Genomic DNA, 20,461 nt, shown 5'->3' on the forward strand with positions numbered 1-20,461 from the left:
ATAGATTCTGTATACGTCAGATGCATAACTTGAAAATATTTCCTCCCATCCTGTGGGTTGTCTGTTTACTCTGTTGGTAGTTTATTTTGCTGTGCAGAAGCTCTTTAATTAGGTCCCACTTGGAGATTAACTTTTTTTGAGAGCCAAAAACTTTGTCTCTCCTGTACCTACATCACTGTTGCACCCATTGATTGATTAATTCAGTTATCCTTACATTTATTTATCCCCACCCTTTATTACCCTTCACACTATACACCCGTCCATTTACAAATTATTCCATCTTCTTGTCCATTGTACCCATTCATCCATCTGTCAGCCAGTCTAGTAACTGATTCTGTTGTACATGAGGTCATGAACTGCTATCCCACGAATGGCACTTTGTCAACCCCCAGCTATAGAGAAGGGAGATCTTGAGAAGCAAAGATCCCAAGCCTAAAAGAGTACATTGTATTTTGCCTCTTAAATCCATAAACCACTTTTATCCAAACATCTAACCCACCTCATCAAGTTGGCTGACACCAGTGGGAAATGCATATGTCTAATGGGGAAAGGAGGGATGTGGACAAGCAGGTATAATAAATGCTAAATGTGGCCAGGAGTAAGAGCATAGGTGATAAAGGTTCTGGTGTATCCCAACTTAAAAAGGCAAAAGGAAATTTAACCCTTGAGATTAAATAAAGCTTAGTGTATTGGCCACCAGTTGGAACCATGTGTTCTAGCCATACAAGTCTAGTGTACGAGACATGCTGTTGAGGAAGTGTGTGTGTGTTAGGGTAGGGGTAGTGAGTTCTGCATATTTACCTTTTACATTGTCATGAGTGCATTCTTGCCTCTCAGTGATAATTTCTCTTAAACATTATATAGCTGTATAACAAATACAAATATGCAAAAATCATAAGTGACAGCTCAGTGAATTATTACATTCATGGTACCATCTCCCAAGTCAAGCAATAGACAATGACCAGCACCTTGGAAGCTCCCTCATGCCCCCTCCCAGCTGCTGCTCTTCCCTTCTCTCCAAAGTAAGCACTATTCTGACATCTAACAGCATAGATGATTTGGGGTGGGTTTTAACTTTATATAAATGGGATATACTGTACATGTTCTTTTATATCACGGCATCTTTTACTTTATATTTATGAGATTCATCCATGTTGTTGCATGTAATTCATATTTATACAATAGAAAACTATACATCAATAAAAAGGATTTTTTTCATTGCAGCTGCTGGTTAGAAGCTGGGAAGTGTCACTGTATCTGTACTTCTCTCTCTGTCTCCTGCCCTCAAATCTCTGACTGCTAGCACTCTGGCCACATTCCTTTTACTTTTTATATTCACAATAATAAAAGGCAGGAGGTGGGAGAAGAGTTCTCAGGTAGCTTCTGTATGACCTTGGGCAAATTATCCCAACTCCCCTTTCCCACTTAGATTGCATAACAATGCCCAGCAATTTCACATATGACAACATGCATAAAAATGCTTTAAAAGTGACAGATAAATATGGAGTAAAGGACAGTAAGAAGATTGAATATTTCATTTGGTGCGCCCGCCCTAGCACTGTTCTAAGTACTTTGTGTTTTAACTCATTTAATACCTTCTCCCTTGGGTTGTGTGATTATTCCCATTTCACAGATGAGGGAACTGAGCATAAAACAGTCCAGGTCTGCCTGAAAAGGCACAGCTTCAAGGGACAGAGCTGGAAGGCGAACTCCAAAGCCAATGCTTTCACCAGTCCCCTGTGCTGCCTCTCAGTTACTTTTTTAAATTTTGCCAGCATCATATGAAAGACACTTTCAAAACCCAGAGTGGCCTAGGAAGAACCTTCGTGTGGCTCCTGTTCACCTTCTGAGCCTGATTCCTGCTGCTGTCCTTGCTCACAACGCTCCAGTGTCGTTGCCCTTTGCCCTTCTGCTACATCTTAGAGCATGTGGCACCTTCTCTAGTACAAAATATTCTTGCTCCCTCTGCCTGGAACACTTTTCCCTGCCCTTGGCTCGGTGGGCTCCTTCTCATCCTTTAGGTCTCCCCATAGTCATCACCAACACAGACTTCTTTTCTAGCACTCAAAGTAGGTCCAGTCTTTATTCTCTGCCATAGCATCCCCTTTATTTCTTTCCTAGTGATGATTATCTATAATGGTCACCTTGCTATGCTGACTTGGTTATCTGTTTTCTCTGCACTAGGTCATATCCTTCTACGATGTCCTCTTAAAGGGCCTTCTTCACAGTTGTGCTCACAGTGCCTGGCAATAGCAGGGCTTTGTCAGAGATCTTTGAAGCAACTCAGTGGGTCCCCAGGTTCTTGGCTGCCCACTCTCTACCACTTGGGAGCCATTTCGCTTTTGTCCTCGTGTAGTCAAGTGTTTCCCAAGTAAATACAGCATGGTCTGCTTGTTGACCCAGACTAATGGGTTCTAGAAAGCAGCATGGGGTCAGTGTAAACCCAGAGCAAACTCTGGCAAACAAACAGTCTTCAACTGGTCTGAATTTGTTGTGCATCCTTTCAATTAGCAAATGCTTTGTGGCAATACAACCAGAATCCCCCATGGAGCTGAGTGGTAGTTGTTAAAGCTGACTCCACATGATTCTGGAAGATGTCCCTTCCTGGTTTCCTCCTTCACTTTTACAAGTGGTATGAGTTAAAATTGATTCCATCTTTGTTGGGGTCACTGGTTTATCAGAAAGTTAATAGGATGAGCAAGTAAAGAGAGAGAATGTAAGAAACCTCCAGTCCACACTCAAGTTTTTATCCAACTTGTCCTTGTAACTGTACTGGCTCTGTAAGAGAAGTGATTCTAGTCCCATTATAATGCTTGTCACTCCCCAACCTCCAGTTCAAAGGCAAGTCCCTAGAATGAATGCTGCTAAAAAAACAAAGCTGCTATTGTTGGGAAAACCAAAATCAGTCCATGACCCTCTTTGGAAGCAGCTGGTTGTAAAGAGGCTGTTCTTTAGTTTGGGCCTAAACAGCCTGTCCCTGAGAGAGAAGGCAGGCCAAGCCTGGGGGGTGGGAGTGTGAAGTAAGAAGTTATGCATACTACCTCCCTCCCCCACCCCTGCCCCAGGGCTTGGCCTCCCCCTTCCCTCCTGGTTCCTCAGTGCAGCTGGCAGAGGAAATTGTTCCCTAGACTACCAGCACTGCTCCTGGTAGCACCAGAGCAGATGGCAGATGTGTAACTGACTGCGAGCCAACTTGTGATCTGCTGGTCACCTGAGACCTGCTAGATAGGTCGGTGACTGGAGTAAGGAAGTAAAAAAGATGCATCAAAAACTCAGGATTTCAAAAGCTTCAAATCTGCCAGGAAAATGAGACAGCAAAGGCCTTAACTGGGGAATTCTTGATACCCACTGAGAGAAAGGAATGTGAATTTTCTAAGAAGAGTTTAGAGAGAAAATAACTTTTAAAGTTCCCCAGTTTTAGGGACATACCACACCCAACCAGGCAGAGCCCTGATAATCCTTCTTTAGAAAGAAGGGGCGACAACCCCCAATGTGACGAGGCTCCTGTCTGCAGGGTGGGGTAGAGCAGGTTTAACTCACTGCAACACTTGGGTGGACAGGCACAGAGCTCCCCTTGGGCTATTGTCAAGCAGCAGGTCGAGGACAGGATATGTTAGAGCAGTGGTCCTCAGTTGGGGGCGATTTTGCCCTCCAGGGACATTTGGCACTGTTTGGAGACATTTCAGGGCTGTCACAACCAGAGGGATGTGCGACTGGCATCTAGTGGGTAGAGACCAGGGATACTGCTGAACATCCTGAAGTGCACAGGACAGCCCACCAAACAAAGAATTATCCAGCCCGAAATGTCAGCAGTACTGAGGTCGGGAAACCCTGAATTAGAGTCTCTGAGGCTATGAGGGTCTTGTTTCCTTGAGTAGAAGCACCCTTGTGTTGCAAAGAAAATCGTCCTTGAAACTCCCAGCATCTTGGTGTTCCTCTAACTCTCATGAATGCAGGAATCACCAGGGATCTTGTTCAATGTGGATTTGAATTCTGCAAGTCTGGTGAGGGCTTGACAGTCTGCAGTTTCAACCAGCTCCCAAGGGACGGCATTGTGGCTCGTCCACAGATCACACTTTTGAGTGCATTCATATTGTCCCACTCTCTGTCCCCACCCCCAGCCTTCTTTGTCATACTCTGTTTGAGCCATTCCATGCCCTGTCACCAAGAAACATGTGGTGGCGTTTAAGCTCCGCTGCCCAGATGACAGTATCTCTCCAGCTGTTGCCAATTTGAAGTTCAGGGTGTTGATGAAATCGATTGACTTAGTTGGAAAAAGGATCCCAAGGGACCTGATCAAGCTACCGCCACACATGCTTCAAACAAACAAACATGTACCTCGGGACAGTTTTTGCATGGTCTGAGAGGCTTAAACTGTGTAGCGCCCATAACTTCGGGGCTGTTCAGGCTTGCTGCAGCATGCTAAACCAGAGGTTGGCAACCTGTGTCTGTAAAGGGCCAGAAAGTAAATGTTTGAGGCTTTGCAGATCATACATTCTGTCACAGCTCCCCAAATCTGGAAAGCAACCACCAGCAACATGCAAATGAATAGGCGTAGTTGTGTTCAAACACAACTTTATTTACAAAAACAGGCAGTAAGCTGGATTTGGCCCATTGCCACTGTAGTTTGCAACCCCCCCCTGTTCTAAACAATTCCATTTTCTTGATGTTTCTATCTCAGCAAAAAAGAAAATGAAAATCATATAGGAAAGACCCTAATGAAAGGAAGCTACATCATCAATATGAGTTGTAAATGTCTGGAGGGCATGGTTGAATAGATACTATTTCGTTTACTGCACAGAAATGTGAAATGTGAATGCTTTAAAAATATTATTTTTTGAAAGGCTCTGGAGTGCAGTGGTGTCATTATAGCTCACTGTAACCATGATCCTACTGCCTCAGCCTCCCCAGTAGCTAGGACTACAGGTGTACACCACTACGCCTGGCTAACTTTTTGTTTTTTGTTTTTTGTAGATAGGGGGTCTTAGTATGTTTCCAGGGCTGGTCTCATACTCCTGGGCTCAGGAGCTCCTCCCACCTCAGCTTCCCAAAGTGCTGGGCTTATAGGAGTGAGCCACCTTGCCTGGTAATATATCTTTGAAGTTGGCAGAAACACAGCTCTCTGTCTTCTTGTGCAGGGTGGGATGAGACAGGACAGTAAATAAGGAATGGAGAGATGTGCCTAAGGTCTGCCATTCAATCTTAGTCTGCTTTTTCTTCTTTCTGGACTTGCATGCATACCTTCTGCCCCCAAAGACATGGGGGAGGGGAGCCAGCAAAGATTTTCTTTCTGTTCCATCAGACCTTGAGCATTCTTTGAAGGACATTGATTTTCTTGCAGATGCCGGTTTGTGTGAGACCTCCTATTTGTAGAGAGGGAAACATTACTCACACAGAAATGCCAGTGTACCATAGAATGCCCCAACTACACCTTCGTGTTGGCAGTTAAACCACGGAGAACAGCAGGCTGAACTGGATACTGACCTCTCTTTGTAGAAGCACAGCCATGGATCTTGTGGGAACCTGCACCCCTGTGGTGCGTGGACGTTTGCAGAGCTCCCAGTCATACTGACCCTTGGGATATGGATAAATCACTGCATTTAACTCTGTCATCACCCTGAGCACCTCTCATTAAACCTGCATTATTTGGCAGGGGAAAATTCCTCTCCGTTAATTAAGAAAACAGAGCTCTGCTTGAGAGGGAAATGACCTGGCGTTTGTGTCTCCTTGCCATCAGGTGGGATTCTTCTGCCAGATCCTCCAGAGGATGTGGGGGCCTTCATACTGCCCTAGACTATGTGCTGCAGCCGGAGTTCTCTGGCAAATTTAGCTTGCAGCTCCCACCTCCCTATCACACGTGTGCTTGAGCACGCACACACACACACACACACACACACACACACACCCCGTGGCTTGAGCAACAAGAAAAGAAAAATGTGTTTATTACAGGAGAGTAAGGGCATGTTAGAGCCCCATTAGGTTGGACTCTATTGATTTGCAATATTTTGACACTGGGTCTTGTTCAGCACAGACAAATGGAATGAAGAGTTGAACTTCATCTGTGTGGAGGAGGAATCCCAGCCATGGTTTAGAGGCACAGATAATTTACAACAGTGACTGGTGTTCAAGTGAATATCACTGCATCAGGCCCTGTTTCTCAAATTCATTAATCCATACAATCATGCAGTCAATGAGTATTTGTTTGCCTGTAACATATTTGAGTCTTTGCAGGTCATACAGTCTGTCACAACTCCCAACTCCGGAAAGCAGCCCTCGACAATATGCAAATGAATAGTTGTGGTTGTGTTCCAATACAACTTTATTTACAAAAACAGGAGGGGAGCAGTGAGCTGGATTTGGTTCATTGGCCATTGTAGTTTGCAAACCCCTGTTCTAAACAATTCCATTTTCTTCATGTCTCTGCCCCAGCACATAAATAATAGATAAATAATATAGGAAAGACCCTACTGAAAGGGAGCTAAATCATCAGTATGAGTTGTAAATGTCTGGAGGGCATTTACAGTCTTGAGGCATGCTTTCTTCCCTTGGGGAATTTTAGGCCTTACTAAACCTTCTTCCTGCATACTGAATACCAGGTACTGAGGTCAGGGCTAGCAAACAGGAACACAGTTTCTGCCCTCATGGAGCTGCTGATCTATCAAGAAGACAGAGACAAAACAAAAACTACACAGATGCATCATAGTCGTGATGAACCTTAAAAAGGAAAGATATGTTTTCCTCATCTAATCATCACTACAGCTTTAGTACTCATATCCTGTCATTATGCCCATCTTACTGATGCATCTCAAGAGGTCTAAAAATTTCCCCAAGTCACCCAGCCAGAAAGTAGGTCTCCAGTTCTGTTCGCAGTTAGAGGGGGAAGGAGTGTTTCTCAAGTTGGAGTGTGACCTGTAACAGTACAGTTCCATCTTGGAGACAGTATCAGCTGCTAATTTAAACACATCACCAGAGCTGTGATTAATAAGGAGAAAACATTTCTGCAGTGCAGGGAGCTCATTATAAATCACGTGTACTTTGAGTTTAAAATTGGAGAAACCCCAGATGGTGGACTATATAATGAATCGCCAGAGACGGAGATTTACAGGTGTGATCATGGTATTTTGTTCCTGATGTTTGGAACCCCACCCATGTGGATCACAGCACTGACCCACTCCAGGTCAGAGGGTGATTGCTTTTTTCCAAGCTGTGGGTAACATGAGAATCCATTTATGTTTATTCCGTGAGTATGTATTGAGCACCAAAGGGTGCTGGGCACGGCTAGCTCTGCAAGAATACAGTGAAGAGTGGGGAGAAGATCCCTGCTCCCAGGGGATTCATTCAGCTACAAACTTACATACGACCTTAATAAGTCAGGGTGGGTAGTTTAAAAAAGGGTCAAGTGCAATAGTGAGTGGTTGGCCAGAAGACAACTAACTTTGCTGCTTTAGAAGGAGTGTTCAGGATAGACACTGCTGAGGAGGTGATATCTACACAAGGACTTTAACGAACAGAAGAAGTCAGGCATAAAAAGGGGAGAGCTTTCTAAGGCCTGCTGGAATGAGCTTGTTGTGTTTGGGGAGAGGGGGAGGAATATAAGCACAGCTGAAGCAGAGTTAAGAGAGGAGGAGTGTTTAGTTGATGATCTTGGAGACAGAGAAGGGAGCCAAGTCACGTAGGGCCTTAAGGTCTGCATAAGGACTTTGGATTTTGCCAGTAATGAAAGTAACCACAGAACTCCCCTTTTTAGAGGCAAGTACACAATCATTGTGCATCTTTGGTCAACATTGGCCTTTCTGTTCATGCCCTGCATGCAAGAAGACCCTGGAGGAAAATCTGGGTTAATGAATCAGAAAAGAGGCATTTCTCCTCTTTAGAGTGAGCAGGTAGTATTTCCAGTCCCACCCACACATACTCCAGGGGAATGAATAGCTTACATTTAGGTAAAACTGATAGTAGATGCTGGGCTTGTGCAACAGGGCCCTCCTGCTCTGAGCAAGCTCTTTTCTTTTTCAAGGGGGTGCCTCAGGGTATCCCGAGCTTTCCCAGGATGCAGAAGCCTGATACCAGAAGGCAGTACACCTCCCAGCAGAATAGAAGCTGCTCCTCTTGGAGGTCACCTCCTCACGGAAATAGGAATCTGTTCACAAGCAGGATGCTCTCAAAAACACTGCACTTCTGGGCTTACGAAAGACAGGTTCGGGAGAACAGCATGCCGGCGAATTAATAGTATTTGCTAAGTTATTTATGCTGACCCTAATTCTACTCAAGAGCTAGGGTAGAAAACCCTGCGAAGATCATTGTGTCCACCTTTTGTTTCTAGACGTGAGTTTGAAGATGTTTTCTTTCCTTACTAGAGTTCATCCACTCAAACCACTCATTCATCATCTTAGGTTGTTATCCTCTCCTCTCTGCTTTCATAGTGGGGAGGCTCTGGAAGTGATTAAGCTATTGTAAATCAGCTTTTGTGATTTGTATGTCAGAGATAAGCAGCAGAGTAAGCAAGCGATTGGAGGGCCCAACTGCTATTGCCCTGACAGTTATCCCAGGAATAAAATTGAAACAGAAAATTACTGGAGTTTATGATATTTGGCAGATTAATTTCTTTATAGGAATATCCAATGTTAAAATTTGACCCTTTAACAAACATTGCTTTATTTTTTTTTATTTATTTACTTGTTTATTTTTTTGGAGACAGGGGCTCGCTCTGTTGCCCAGGCTGTAGTACAGTTGCACGATCTCGGCTCACTGCAGCCTCGACCTCCTGGGCTCAGGTGATACTCCCACCTCAGTCTTCTGAGTAGCTGGGACTGCAGGCATGCACCACCACGCCCAGCTAATTTTTGTATTTCTAGTGGAGATAGGGTTTCACCATGTTGCCCAGGTTTTTCTCCAACTCCTGAGCTCAAAACAAACCGTCCTCCTTGGCCTCCCAAAGTGCTGGGATTACAGGCATGAGCCACCACACCTGGCCAGACATTGCTTTACTTTTACTCCATTTTATTGAGATATAACTTACACAAAATAAAGCAAACAAATATTAAAACTACACCTCAGTGAATTTTTACACATGTGTATTGTTTTACAATCACCATCCAGATTTAGCTATAGTACAATTGCAGTGCCCTAGCAGCCTTCTTCATACCCCCTCCCACTGCCCTGACCTGTATCACTATAGATAGCCTCAGCCTGTTCTTGAACTTCATATAACGGAATCATACAGCACATATTCTTTTTGCATGTCCAAGCATTTTCTACGAGATACATCTATGTTCTTGGGTGTAGTTATTCGTTCTCATTATTGTGTAATATTCCATCATATCAGGGTTTCTCAATTGTGAGACTGTTGACTGTTTGGTTTGGAAAATTCTGTATGGGGGCAGGGAAGCCATCCTGCACATTGTAGGATGTTTAGCAACATCTCCAGCCTCTACCTACTAGATGCCAGTAGAATCCCATCCTAATAGTGATAACCAAAAATGTGTCCAGATGTTTCCAAATTTCCTTCAGAATTAAAAACCATCATATCACATGAATATATTCCAATGTTAAAGAAACTTTTTATTTGGAAATAATTTCAGACTTATAAAAAAGTTACAAAAATAGAACAAACAACACCTATAATGTACTCTGTACGTAGATTGATCCATTATTAACCTTTTGCCACATTTGTTCTTTCATGTTCACATGCATGCACACACGCACACATACATGCACACATTTATAAACCATTTGAGAGCAAATTGCATCCATCTGGGCCATTTACCTTCCATACATATTTCCCAAGAATAAAGATCTTCTCCCACATTATCACCATTATTCATTGACCACAGTAAACTTAGCATAATACTTCTATCTATTGCCCATGTTCCTTTTTTATTTTCAGCTGACCAAAAATTATCCTTTATAGCAGCAGTCCCCAACCTTTTTGGCACCAGGGACCAGTTTTGTGGAAGACAATTTTTCTACAGACTGGGGTCAGGGGGTGGGGATGGCTTTGGGATGGTTCAAGTGTATTATATTTATTGTGTACTTTATTTCTATTATTACTACATTGTAATATATAATGAAATAATTACACAACTCACTATAATGTAGAATCAGTGGGAAACCTGGGGCTTGTTTTCCTGCAACTGGACGTTCCCGTCTAGGAGTGATGGGAGACAGTTATGGATCATCAGGCATGAGATTCTCATAAGGAGCACACAACCTAGATCCTGCATGAGCAGTTCACAGTAGGGTTTACGCTCCTATGAGAATCTAATGCTGCTGCTGATCTGTCAGGCGGCAGAGGTCAGGCGGTAATTGGAGCAATGGGGAGTGGCTCTACATACAGATGAAGCTTCCCTTACCGACCACTCACCTCCTGCTGTGTGGCCTGGTTCCTAACCGGTCTATAGCCTGGGGTCTGGGAACCCCTGCTTTACAGCATTTATTTTCCCTACTGAGCAGGTTCCAGTCCAGGATCAGGTATTATATGTAATTGCCATGTTTCCTTTGTACCCTTTAATCTAGAACATTCTCAGCCTTGGCTGGTCTTAAGACTACAGTCCCTTTTTTCATAACAAATGTCCCTCCTTTTTGGGATCTGTCTAATGTTTCCTCCTGAATACATTCAGGAAATGCATTCTTGACTGGAATACTACATAAACGATAGTGTGCCCTTCTCAGTACATCTCAACTGGAGGCATACGGGGTGCAGTTGCATCTCACCAGGGATGTTAAGTTTGAACTTCAGGTCAAGGTGTTGTCTGATTTTACTGCTGTTTAGTTACTAATTCTTCCCTTGCAACTAATAAGCAATGTGTAGGGAAACACTTTAAAACAATGCTCTCTCCCATCAAATTTTACCCCCTAAATGTAGCACACTTTTTGATTCTTGTGTGAAGCACTCTACCGCCAATGGTTATAAAATGATTTTCCAAATCTAGCACTCCCTTCCTCCTTGTGAACTTACTCTACTGACAGCGGTTGGCATTCCACCATACATAGAGCCTTCTCTTTTCCCCCATTTATTTATTTATTTATTTATTTATTTATTTATTTATTTATTTATGTTTTTATTTATCTGTTATCAGTATGGACTTGTGAATTCCTATTTGTTTCAGTGGTTTATAAATCATTACTTCCCTTAAATATTTTAATGCTCAAATTGTTCAGATTTGGCCAGTGGGGGCCCCTTCAAGATAGGCCCTGTGTTCTTCTGACAAACCCCCACCATATCTTATTTTTAATACTTTCCTACTTTACGGCATAACAAGATCCTGCTTCTTTTAATTTCCTTGCCTTTATCCTGGTATTGGCCATTTTTCTGAAGAGACTGGATTCCTTTTAGTGGGGAATGGTAGAAAAGACCACAATATATTTATCCATTTTCCTGATAATTGACATTTGAGTTGTTTCCATTTCTGGGCTATTACAAGAAAGCTTCTCTGAATACCCTTGTCCATTTCTTGGACCTTCTTACTAACTTCTGTTTACTCTATAACCAAGAGTGAAGACGGAGAATTGGGGAGTTTCTACTCTTGGTCATACACCCAACAGAAATTCATAAGTCCACAAAAAATGGGCAAGGATATTCAGAGCAGCTTTATTCATAATTCATATATGTGTATGTGTATTTAGCTTTAGTAAATATTGCCAAGTAATTTTGCAAAGTGCTCATAACACTGTTTTAGGTTTTGTCACAGAAGAGGAAGCTGGAGGCCTCGGTAGAAGACAGGAATAATCAGTGGCAGGGGCGATAATGGACCATTGCAATCCAAAGGCATGTTGTCTATGACCAGAAATGGCTGATCCTTGCAACATATAATGAGTGGAAAATGCTGAGACTTTGCCACCTGGCCCATTCTTAAACATCTCCTGAGAGAGCTCTGCTTGAAGATGAGCAAAATGGAAGTTACTGGAGTCAGTATCTCCCACCACCTTCAAAATGGTTTTCATCTGAGGGATGCCAGGAGCTCATTTGACAGCACTTAGGAAATGGAGGTCCATTGCTGGGGCACCTGCTGTTAGAGAGCATCAGACCCACTGCTTTACTTTTAAAAGTCCCTACCCATGCGACAGAGAGGTCCCCTGGGGTCCCACCCACATCTTCTGGCTGCTAGGGACCCATTTACAACCTTGGAGCATTCACTGAATGGTCTGAGAGAGTAAATATTTCTCTATCTATACCTAGGGAGTCACTTAGTGTCCAAGACACTTTTGATAGGGAGCCACCTGCCACTAAGGGCAGCAGGCAAAGCAGGAAACTGCTGCAGGCCAACAGAGAAGTGAACTGGCCCAGTATTGTGGAACCAGTGTTCAGTATTGCCAGAAACAGCTTGGGCATGATCCAGCTTCTATAGCTTAAAGTTTCCTTATCCAAAATATCTGTCCTACAGAGCTTATAGTGCATCATTAGATTCAAAAATGTAATTAAAGTACTTTGCAAAGTGAAACTTCATATAGAGGAAGCATCATGCATAAGATACACAGTGGGCTCTTAGTAACTTTGATGAGCCTTTGGAATAACTAGCAACTGGTAAAATACATCTCTGGATGCATTTTAAGCAAGTGCCCCGTCTAAGTAGATAGTGACCTGCTGTGAAGTGGGGAGAACCCTCTCACGGGGCACATGTGCCCCCTGAGAGGGTCTTTGTGCAGTACACAAGTGCACAATGGTATGTAATGACCCTATATAGATGACCAGCGGTGACAGTGATCTTATCGCTGCACATCTGTGTTAATCTCTGTGGTCCCCTCTTCTCTCCCCCAGGCCTCTCTGCTGATGGTGGTGCCAAGCGCCAGGAGCACCTATCCCGATTTTCCATGCCTGACCTCAGCAAAGACTCTGGAATGAATGTGTCTGAGAAGCTGAGCAACATGGGCACTCTTAACTCGTCCATGCAGTTCCGGAGCGCAGAGTCGGTTCGCAGCCTGCTCTCCGCCCAGCAGTACCAGGAGATGGAGGGAAACCTCCACCAGCTCAGCAACCCCATTGGCTACAGAGACCTGCAGTCCCACGGAAGGATGCATCAGAGCTTTGATTTTGATGGAGGGATGGCGGGCAGCAAGCTGCCAGGGCAGGAGGGCGTGAGGATCCAGCCCATGAGCGAACGCACCCGGAGAAGAGCTACTTCGCGTGACGACAACCGCCGCTTCCGACCTCACAGGTCCAGGCGTTCCCGACGCTCTCGCTCCGACAACGCCCTCCACCTGGCCAGCGAACGCGAGGCCATCTCTCGGTTAAAAGATAGGCCCCCTCTGAGAGCCAGGGAGGACTATGACCAATTCATGCGCCAGCGGAGCTTCCAGGAGAGCATGGGGCATGGGTCCCGGAGGGACCTGTACGGCCAGTGCCCTAGGACTGTGTCGGACCTGGCTTTGCAGAATGCCTTTGGGGACCGATGGGGACCCTACTTCGCGGAGTATGATTGGTGTTCCACCTGCTCCTCCTCTTCAGAGTCTGACAACGAGGGCTATTTCCTAGGAGAACCCATCCCCCAGCCAGCGCGCCTGCGATACGTCACGAGCGATGAGCTACTGCACAAATACAGCTCCTACGGCCTCCCCAAATCTTCCACCTTAGGTGGCAGAGGACAGTTGCACAGCAGGAAAAGACAGAAGAGCAAAAACTGTATCATTTCTTAATATGATTAGGATCAGGGAATGGGAGAAGATGGGAGCTAAGAATGTAAATTCAGAAACTTGCACTGTTTTAAATGTTAAAGCGCTTTTAGGGGTGGCTTATGGGGGAGAAAAGGGAAAATGCTGTCAGTAGATGGAGGCAAGGTTACAGATTGACTCAATAGGTAGTCACAGTTCTTGGCATGTTGAATATTATTTGCACATTTCACTTTGGAAACACAGTAGACTCTATTGAGGCCAGGGTTGGTCACTTCCTTCCCATCAGTTCTGTGTTGAGTTGCCATCTCGCAAGATGGCAAATTGTTTCCTGCTCGCTTTTATCCTCTCTGGTTCTCTTACTTTTAGGACCCTTTTTTCAGTAAGTAATTTGTTTATTAGCCAGGACCCAAGACTAAGTTATTTACATGTCCATTGTAAATGCAATGTAAATGAGAGTTCTGATAAAATATTTTTGTATTTTGTAATATCAAAGGAATTTCTATATCGTAGGACTCAGTGGGGACTTGCATGCACATCCACCATTGTCTTTGAGTAGTAGTAAAAGGTGGCCCGGTACCACCTTTTTTTTTTTTTTTTTTTTTTTCTATACAAATTTGTTACATGTCAGTGAGACCTTTTTCAAAGGAATATATTCAATTTGGCTTTTTGTGGCTGAAAAAAAATAACTATTAGACCCAAAGCATTTTATGCTCCATTCCATCTTAAGGAGCCATCCTTAAGTCTGCTCCCACCCTCAGTAGAATTTATTTTCTACAAAGTGGTAGTAATTTTTTTTAAATTGCAAATGTAATTTTTGCCAATTAGAGAAACCAACCAGTGTCAGTAAAATTCTGTGAGAAATGCCATCCCTGCTGGGAATGTTGAAGTTACTTAATGTTGATGTATCCCTTGGGGAAAGTGAAAGTGACTGTGAGTGGTGCTGTTGTGTGATGTCAGCATGACGTTGTTTTGAATGTGGCATTATGTTCTGGTGCTCATGTTTCCTGGATTGTATTATCTGCTTTCCTTTACCAAGGCAGACAGAGCTGCTGCCTTAGCCTGACAACCGGTTGTCCTCAAAGCAAATGAACTTAAGCATTTGGGATTGAGGGACAGAAGGATTCTGAGGGGGCTCTGGGAGGGACGGTGTGTGACATGTCATGCCTGGAGAAGGAACAAGGCTATTTGAAAACAGAAAGCAGGTCAAGGGTAGAAGTTAAAGGAGAATCTGAAGGCAGGTCAGGGAAAAGAAGAACTGGAAATGAAACAGAGGACAGGTGACAACCACGTCTCGAAGAGCTCCCAGAGATTGTAGAAAGAATCCAGTGTAACCAGCTCAGTAACCAGAGTATCTGGGTTACTCAGGAAGGTTGGGCTACTGAGATTTCAGTGGTGCAGTGACTTTGAAAAACAGGCTTTGTCGGGAGGGGATTTCCATTTTGAACTTTGAGGACCGTTGGTCAGAAATTGGGCTCAAAAGTGAGTTTGCTTAATGAAGACATTTAACGGTTGTGCTGTTTATAGTAAAATAAAACTCCCTACCTTGCTTCAGTTAAAAATGAAGCGCTTGGTTTCTTCCATCCTCCTCCTCCCCTTAATGGATTGTGGCAGTTGAAATAATCCATCGGAGGACCCACCTGTAGTGAGATGTACTGTCAGTGTAGTGCCCGGTGTATCACAGTGGCCATCTGCCATGGTGAGGTGAGCGTGATCTCTTTTCAGTATAGTAGTAAACATTTTCTAGTATTTTTTATGGAGAGAATGTCAAAAGCAGTATTTCAGACCCCGTCCCAGATGGGTCTGAGGAAAGGAAGGCTGTAAAGGACATGGTAATGGCACTCCATTCGGGATGTATTAAAATAATTTGCTTTTCAGGTATTAATATGACATTTGTCATTGTCACTGATTTTTTTAAAAAAGCAATGCACATGTTGGTTGTGGCTGTTTTCCGCATGCTATCTTCATATCTAAATGCTTCATTAATTATCCGAGCCTCCGGAGAATTAACTCTATTACGTTTGTATAGTAAGTTCGTAAACTGCTTGGCAAACTGATTAAGAAATAATTTGCAACACCGTGCTACTAAAGTGGCAGGTTTCTGGTAGAAATTGTGCGGGTCCAATTTGGAGTTTTAAGTTCCTTGATTGATGAAACTAAAAAGGCAATTTTGGAAAAAGAAAAGAGAAGGGGAAAAGTAGATCACTTATCTTAGCAAACAGTTGAAAATATGTCTGTCCTCTGTGGCCCCAAATCCAGTGAAAGAAATTCTCCCAGTAAAAGTTGCTTCCTAACTCTGTTTTTCTCAGAATACCTCTTACATTTCTCAAAGAAAGCTTCAACTACCATCAGCAGAAAGAAGGTGGCCTAAAAACTGACACATGGCCAGTGCCCAGAGGGGTCTAGAGGCATAAGTCTAGATGCCCAGAGAGCATCCAGGGACTGAACTGCTCAAAGCTTGAGATGAAATGACATACAAGCTTCAGGGTAAAACTGTCTACTAGCAAGATTACCTCCCTCTATTCTACCATTGCAGATTTCTTCTTACCCCAAATGCAACCTTACAGAGAATGCTGAATGCGGAAGGCCAGTTCCTTGCGATGATGGCAGAACCTCCAAGTGAATGCCCTGTTGAGGAAAAGGACATCATTGTATTTGGAATTCCACCTGCTAGTGATAGCTCACACATCACATCCCAGAATCCCATTCCCAATGCATTCTTCCCTGAGGCAAGAACTTAAGGTCCTCACCTAATTCCTCCATCAAAACCATTAACTCTTATTGGACAAGCTCCTCCTGTGAGTGGGGCCTGTACTCATTTCCTCTTAGATCATAATTCCATCTTCAACAGACTGGTTTCCAGAAGAGTAATCTTTTTCCAGTGTTCTGTCTTCTCCAATGCCCTGGTGGTTACTTTTCCACCTCTCCTAATATTGATCTTCTTGTCTTTCGGTTAGAACTGCAGCTTCGGAGTTCAGTTCATTTCCTATTGCTGCTCAATTCAGTAGCAACATAGCTGGCTTGTTCCCAGGCCCAGGAAATATAAGTCATTGACAGTTTCCTGAGAGGCTCTGCCCATCCATACCACCCTTGGTACTGTGAAAAGACTTCTTAGCAGCCAGGTGGCTTTGAGGATGGTATTCAGGGCACTTTCCATCTGTCATATAGTTGTGGGATCTCTACCAAGTGTGAAGGTGAATGAGGTAAGGGAGATCAGAACCATGCTTGCTGGTTTTTCATACGTCCAAGGGAGAAGTCCTGGTGTGGGTTGTTTGACCCCTTCTTTCCACTTTCACCTTTTATTTTTTATTCCTTTCTTTCCACCCCCAACCAGCTGAGCAATTTTGTGTTTCTAACACAGGACCTGGGAGTAGTGCTTTCTAATCCTCATTTCCTGTAGGATGCTCCTGCACTATAACAGGATTATGTTTTCTTCCTTCTTCGGCAGCTTTCTGCTTCTTGGGTACTACTAGCTATTGTTGAGTTCAGATGGGGCCTGTGATGACATATATGTGGCATGTGCTCTGCGCTCCCTGCAAGCTAAGCAGATACAACCAATGCATCACTGTATACTCTCGCTGAGAATGTGGATGCAGCCTTACAGATCTTTGCAACACTCCAACCAGCCAGGACCAGTTGATCAGAACTGATCTTATTAGTCTGCTAACAAATCTTATTTGTGAACTGATTCGTATCTGTCTTTCCACCCTTGGTTCTCTTGCCATAGAACAAAAACAGTTTAGGAAGCATAGTTAGGAACATTTAGGAACCAATATTTATAAGTAATACGGAGACTCCAGTTCACCCTCCCCTCCCCTCCCCACCCCAGGTTGTGGAGGCTCAAGGAAGCTGACTTCTTAGGCTAAAGGATAAAAAATCTCTTTCACCTCCTTTGCCATTTTCATGTTCTCTGCCAATTACTATAGGCAGTCTTCATTTTGCAGAGGTGAGGTAGGACTTCATCTTATTCTTCATCTAATCCCACCTTCTAACAAAAAAACAATAATAATAACATATTTAAATTCCAAGGAGAAGTGTTCTTTGTGTATTTCTAACAGAAAACAGACGCTTAAGCCTAAGAAGGAAGATCCGTCCATGACAAAGGAAAGTGGAAAACTGAACCAGTTATCTGAATACTTCATGCCAGGACAGTTGCTATTAGCAACTGTTTTGCACCTTCAGGGCTTTAAAATGGGCTCTGCAGACAGCATTTGCATATGCAGGACTCAGTAGCCAAGCCTCCACTGCCAGCTGTTGAAGGCAGTTTCAGATCGCCACCTTTTGAGGTACATTTCTTTAAGCACAAGAGAAGTGGAAATGGCCTTTGCCTTGTCTCCAGTGGTTTGTCCCTCTGGTGCCTCAGCAGATACCAGAGCTTATTCTTATGACCATTTAGAAATAGTCCTCAAAGTTAAGATCAAGAAAAAATTGGATTCTTTTTCCATTTTCTCATAATAGTAGCCTAGTCAACACAAGACTCACATAAAATATGACTCACTATTGGGAGCCATACTATTTTATAAGCTTACTTCCTGCTGACAAAACTAGCTTTCCTCAAGGAAATATAAAGGAGGGGAAAGTCACGTAGTGTTAGGAAAACATTTCTGTGTTTTGAATATGATGAATCCATAGGATAGAGAAAAATCTTCTTGTTCTATTCTGAGAGTTCTCTGAGATATCCCTTCACTCTGCTCCGCATTTGGCCATTGATGTTCAACAGGTCACTGACCAAGCTTTTCTAAATTTTTCAGAGGGAGTTACTTACCAATCAGGTCTGTTCTCAAACCTACCTAGCTGATTTTCATATCTTTCCATAAAGGGTCATGATTTGATCATGGACCCTGACTTAACATTCTAAGGACTATGAGTCCTCCATTTTTTTTAATTCTTTTTTTTTTTTAAGCAAATTAGGACTTCGGCAGGTTTTCCTCTCCTAAACTCATTCTTTCCTCCACAGGATTGCTTTGCCCATCTCCTGCTTTCATTTCAAGTGCATAAACAAAACCTCAAAGGGCCTGGGAAGGTGAGGCAGGCCAGAGTCTGTGTTCTGTGTTGAGTGTCAAGCTATTTGTTAAGAAGGTCTGCAACAGGCCTTTGGTGTGGGCTCTGCCAGAGACTGTTCTGAACACTTTGCTTGAGATCCGTGCCCTGTAAAATGGATATGATGTTTTACTGATGTCTGTAATACATTTGTAAACTTCCAATAAAATTTGAATAAAAGAAATGGTGCCATTCTTCTCCGTCCTCCCTCACTTTCCAGATCTTAGGGGTGGTCTCTGCCTTTGAGCGTTTCAACAAAGTAAAGAAGGGACACAGGTATGGAGGGATGAGTTTTACTGTGAAAGATTAACCTGATTGTTTAAATCGGGATTTCTAAACCTCAACAGTATTGACATCTTGTGCTGGTTAATTCTCGGTTGCAGAGGGCTGTCCCGTGCATTGTAGGATGTTTAGCAACATCGCTGACCTCTACTCACTAGATGTCAGTAGCAGCCCCCAGGAACTGTGACAACTAAAAATGTCTCCCATCACAAGCATTAGGATGGCAACTATTAACAATAATAACAATTGTGGGTGAGGATGTGGAGCAATTGGAACCCTTGTACACTGTTGGTGGGAATGTAAAATGATGCAGTGCTGTGGAAAACAGGCAGTTCTTCAAAAAATTTAAAAACAGAATTACTACCATATGCTACTTCTGGGCTACACCCAAAAGAATTGACAGCAGGGTCTCTAAAGAGGTATTTGTACACCCATATTCATAGCAGCAGCATTCACAATATCCAAAAAGTGGGAGCAACCCAAATGTCCCCAAGATGAATGTGTAAACAAGGTGTGGTGTATACATAAAATGGAATATTATTCAGCCTTAAAAAGGAAGGAAATTCTGACACATGCTACAATGTGGTTGAACCTTGAGGACATTTTGCTAAGTGAGATAAGCCAGTCACAAAAAGACAAGTGTATGATTCCATTTATCTAAGGCACCTAGAGTCAAATTCATAGAGACAGAACGTAGAAGAGTGATTGGTTGTCAGGGACTGAAGGGAGAAGGGAATGGGGAGTTATTATTTAATGGGTATAGAGTTTCATTTTGGCAAGATGAAAAGAGTTCTGGAGACGGGTTGCAGAACAATGCAGATGAACTTGATACTACTGAACTGTACACTTAAAAGTGGTTAAGATGGTAAATGTTATATTATGTTTATTTAACCACAATTAAAAATGTCTCCACACATTGCCAATGTCTCCTGATGGCAAAATTGCCCCTTGTTGAGAACCACTGGTTTCAGTGCATTGCCTTCATAGAACCTTTGTTCCTTGAGGATTCTTGAAACCGATTCCTACCCAGGCCACACACTTAATTTTCAGTTATTAGCAAGAATTGAAACCAGGAGATGACCCAAAAATATTTGTGTTTGCTTTTAAGCAAATAATAAGTGGTCTGTCTGGAGAATTACATCCACGTCTGTGTTCTGGTTAGGGTGGCATTAACGTTGACTGGGAGCCAGGACCAAGGCAGCATGTAAATTCAATTTCCCAGTGTCTCATCCATAACATTAGGGAGTTGCTAGATGCTACAATATCATCTATGCATTCATTCAACAAATATTTATGAAAGACTTCCTCTATGCCAGGAACTGTTCTAGGTGTTTAGAATATAACAACGTGTAAAACAAACAAAAATCTCTACCTTAAAGGAGCTTACAAACTTTACTTTCAACAAGGCAAGACATCAGGAACAGTTGTCTTACCCACGGTAACTAATCACGAGGTCTTGGGAGTGGCAGACAATAAGAGTTGTTTCATTCTAAGACATTCTAAGAGCTTTTGAACAAAAACTTGAGCTGGAAATGGC

General features: G+C 43.2%; 1 protein-coding gene and 1 long non-coding RNA gene across 2 annotated transcripts in view; one reads left to right on the top strand and one right to left on the bottom strand.

Annotated features, from left to right (window-relative positions):
* The window catches only part of PRICKLE2 (prickle planar cell polarity protein 2), a 132,202-nt gene extending 113,376 nt beyond the window's left edge, over positions 1-18,826 (top strand). The window contains exon 8 of the mRNA XM_025377059.1: positions 12,755-18,826. Coding sequence (XP_025232844.1) covers positions 12,755-13,629 — 875 coding nt within the window. The 3' untranslated portion in view covers positions 13,630-18,826. The remainder of the gene's footprint in view (positions 1-12,754) is intronic.
* LOC112619162 lies at positions 6,306-9,196 on the bottom strand. The gene is made up of 4 exons (XR_003118183.1): positions 9,162-9,196; positions 7,935-8,175; positions 6,769-6,949; positions 6,306-6,655 (listed from the first exon to the last, which is right to left on the bottom strand). It is a non-coding gene; the product is annotated as an uncharacterized LOC112619162 (long non-coding RNA).
* Positions 18,827-20,461: the final 1,635 nt, after the last annotated feature.

This window comes from Theropithecus gelada, chromosome 2 (assembly GCF_003255815.1).
Source record: "Theropithecus gelada isolate Dixy chromosome 2, Tgel_1.0, whole genome shotgun sequence".
NCBI lineage: Eukaryota > Metazoa > Chordata > Mammalia > Primates > Cercopithecidae > Theropithecus > Theropithecus gelada.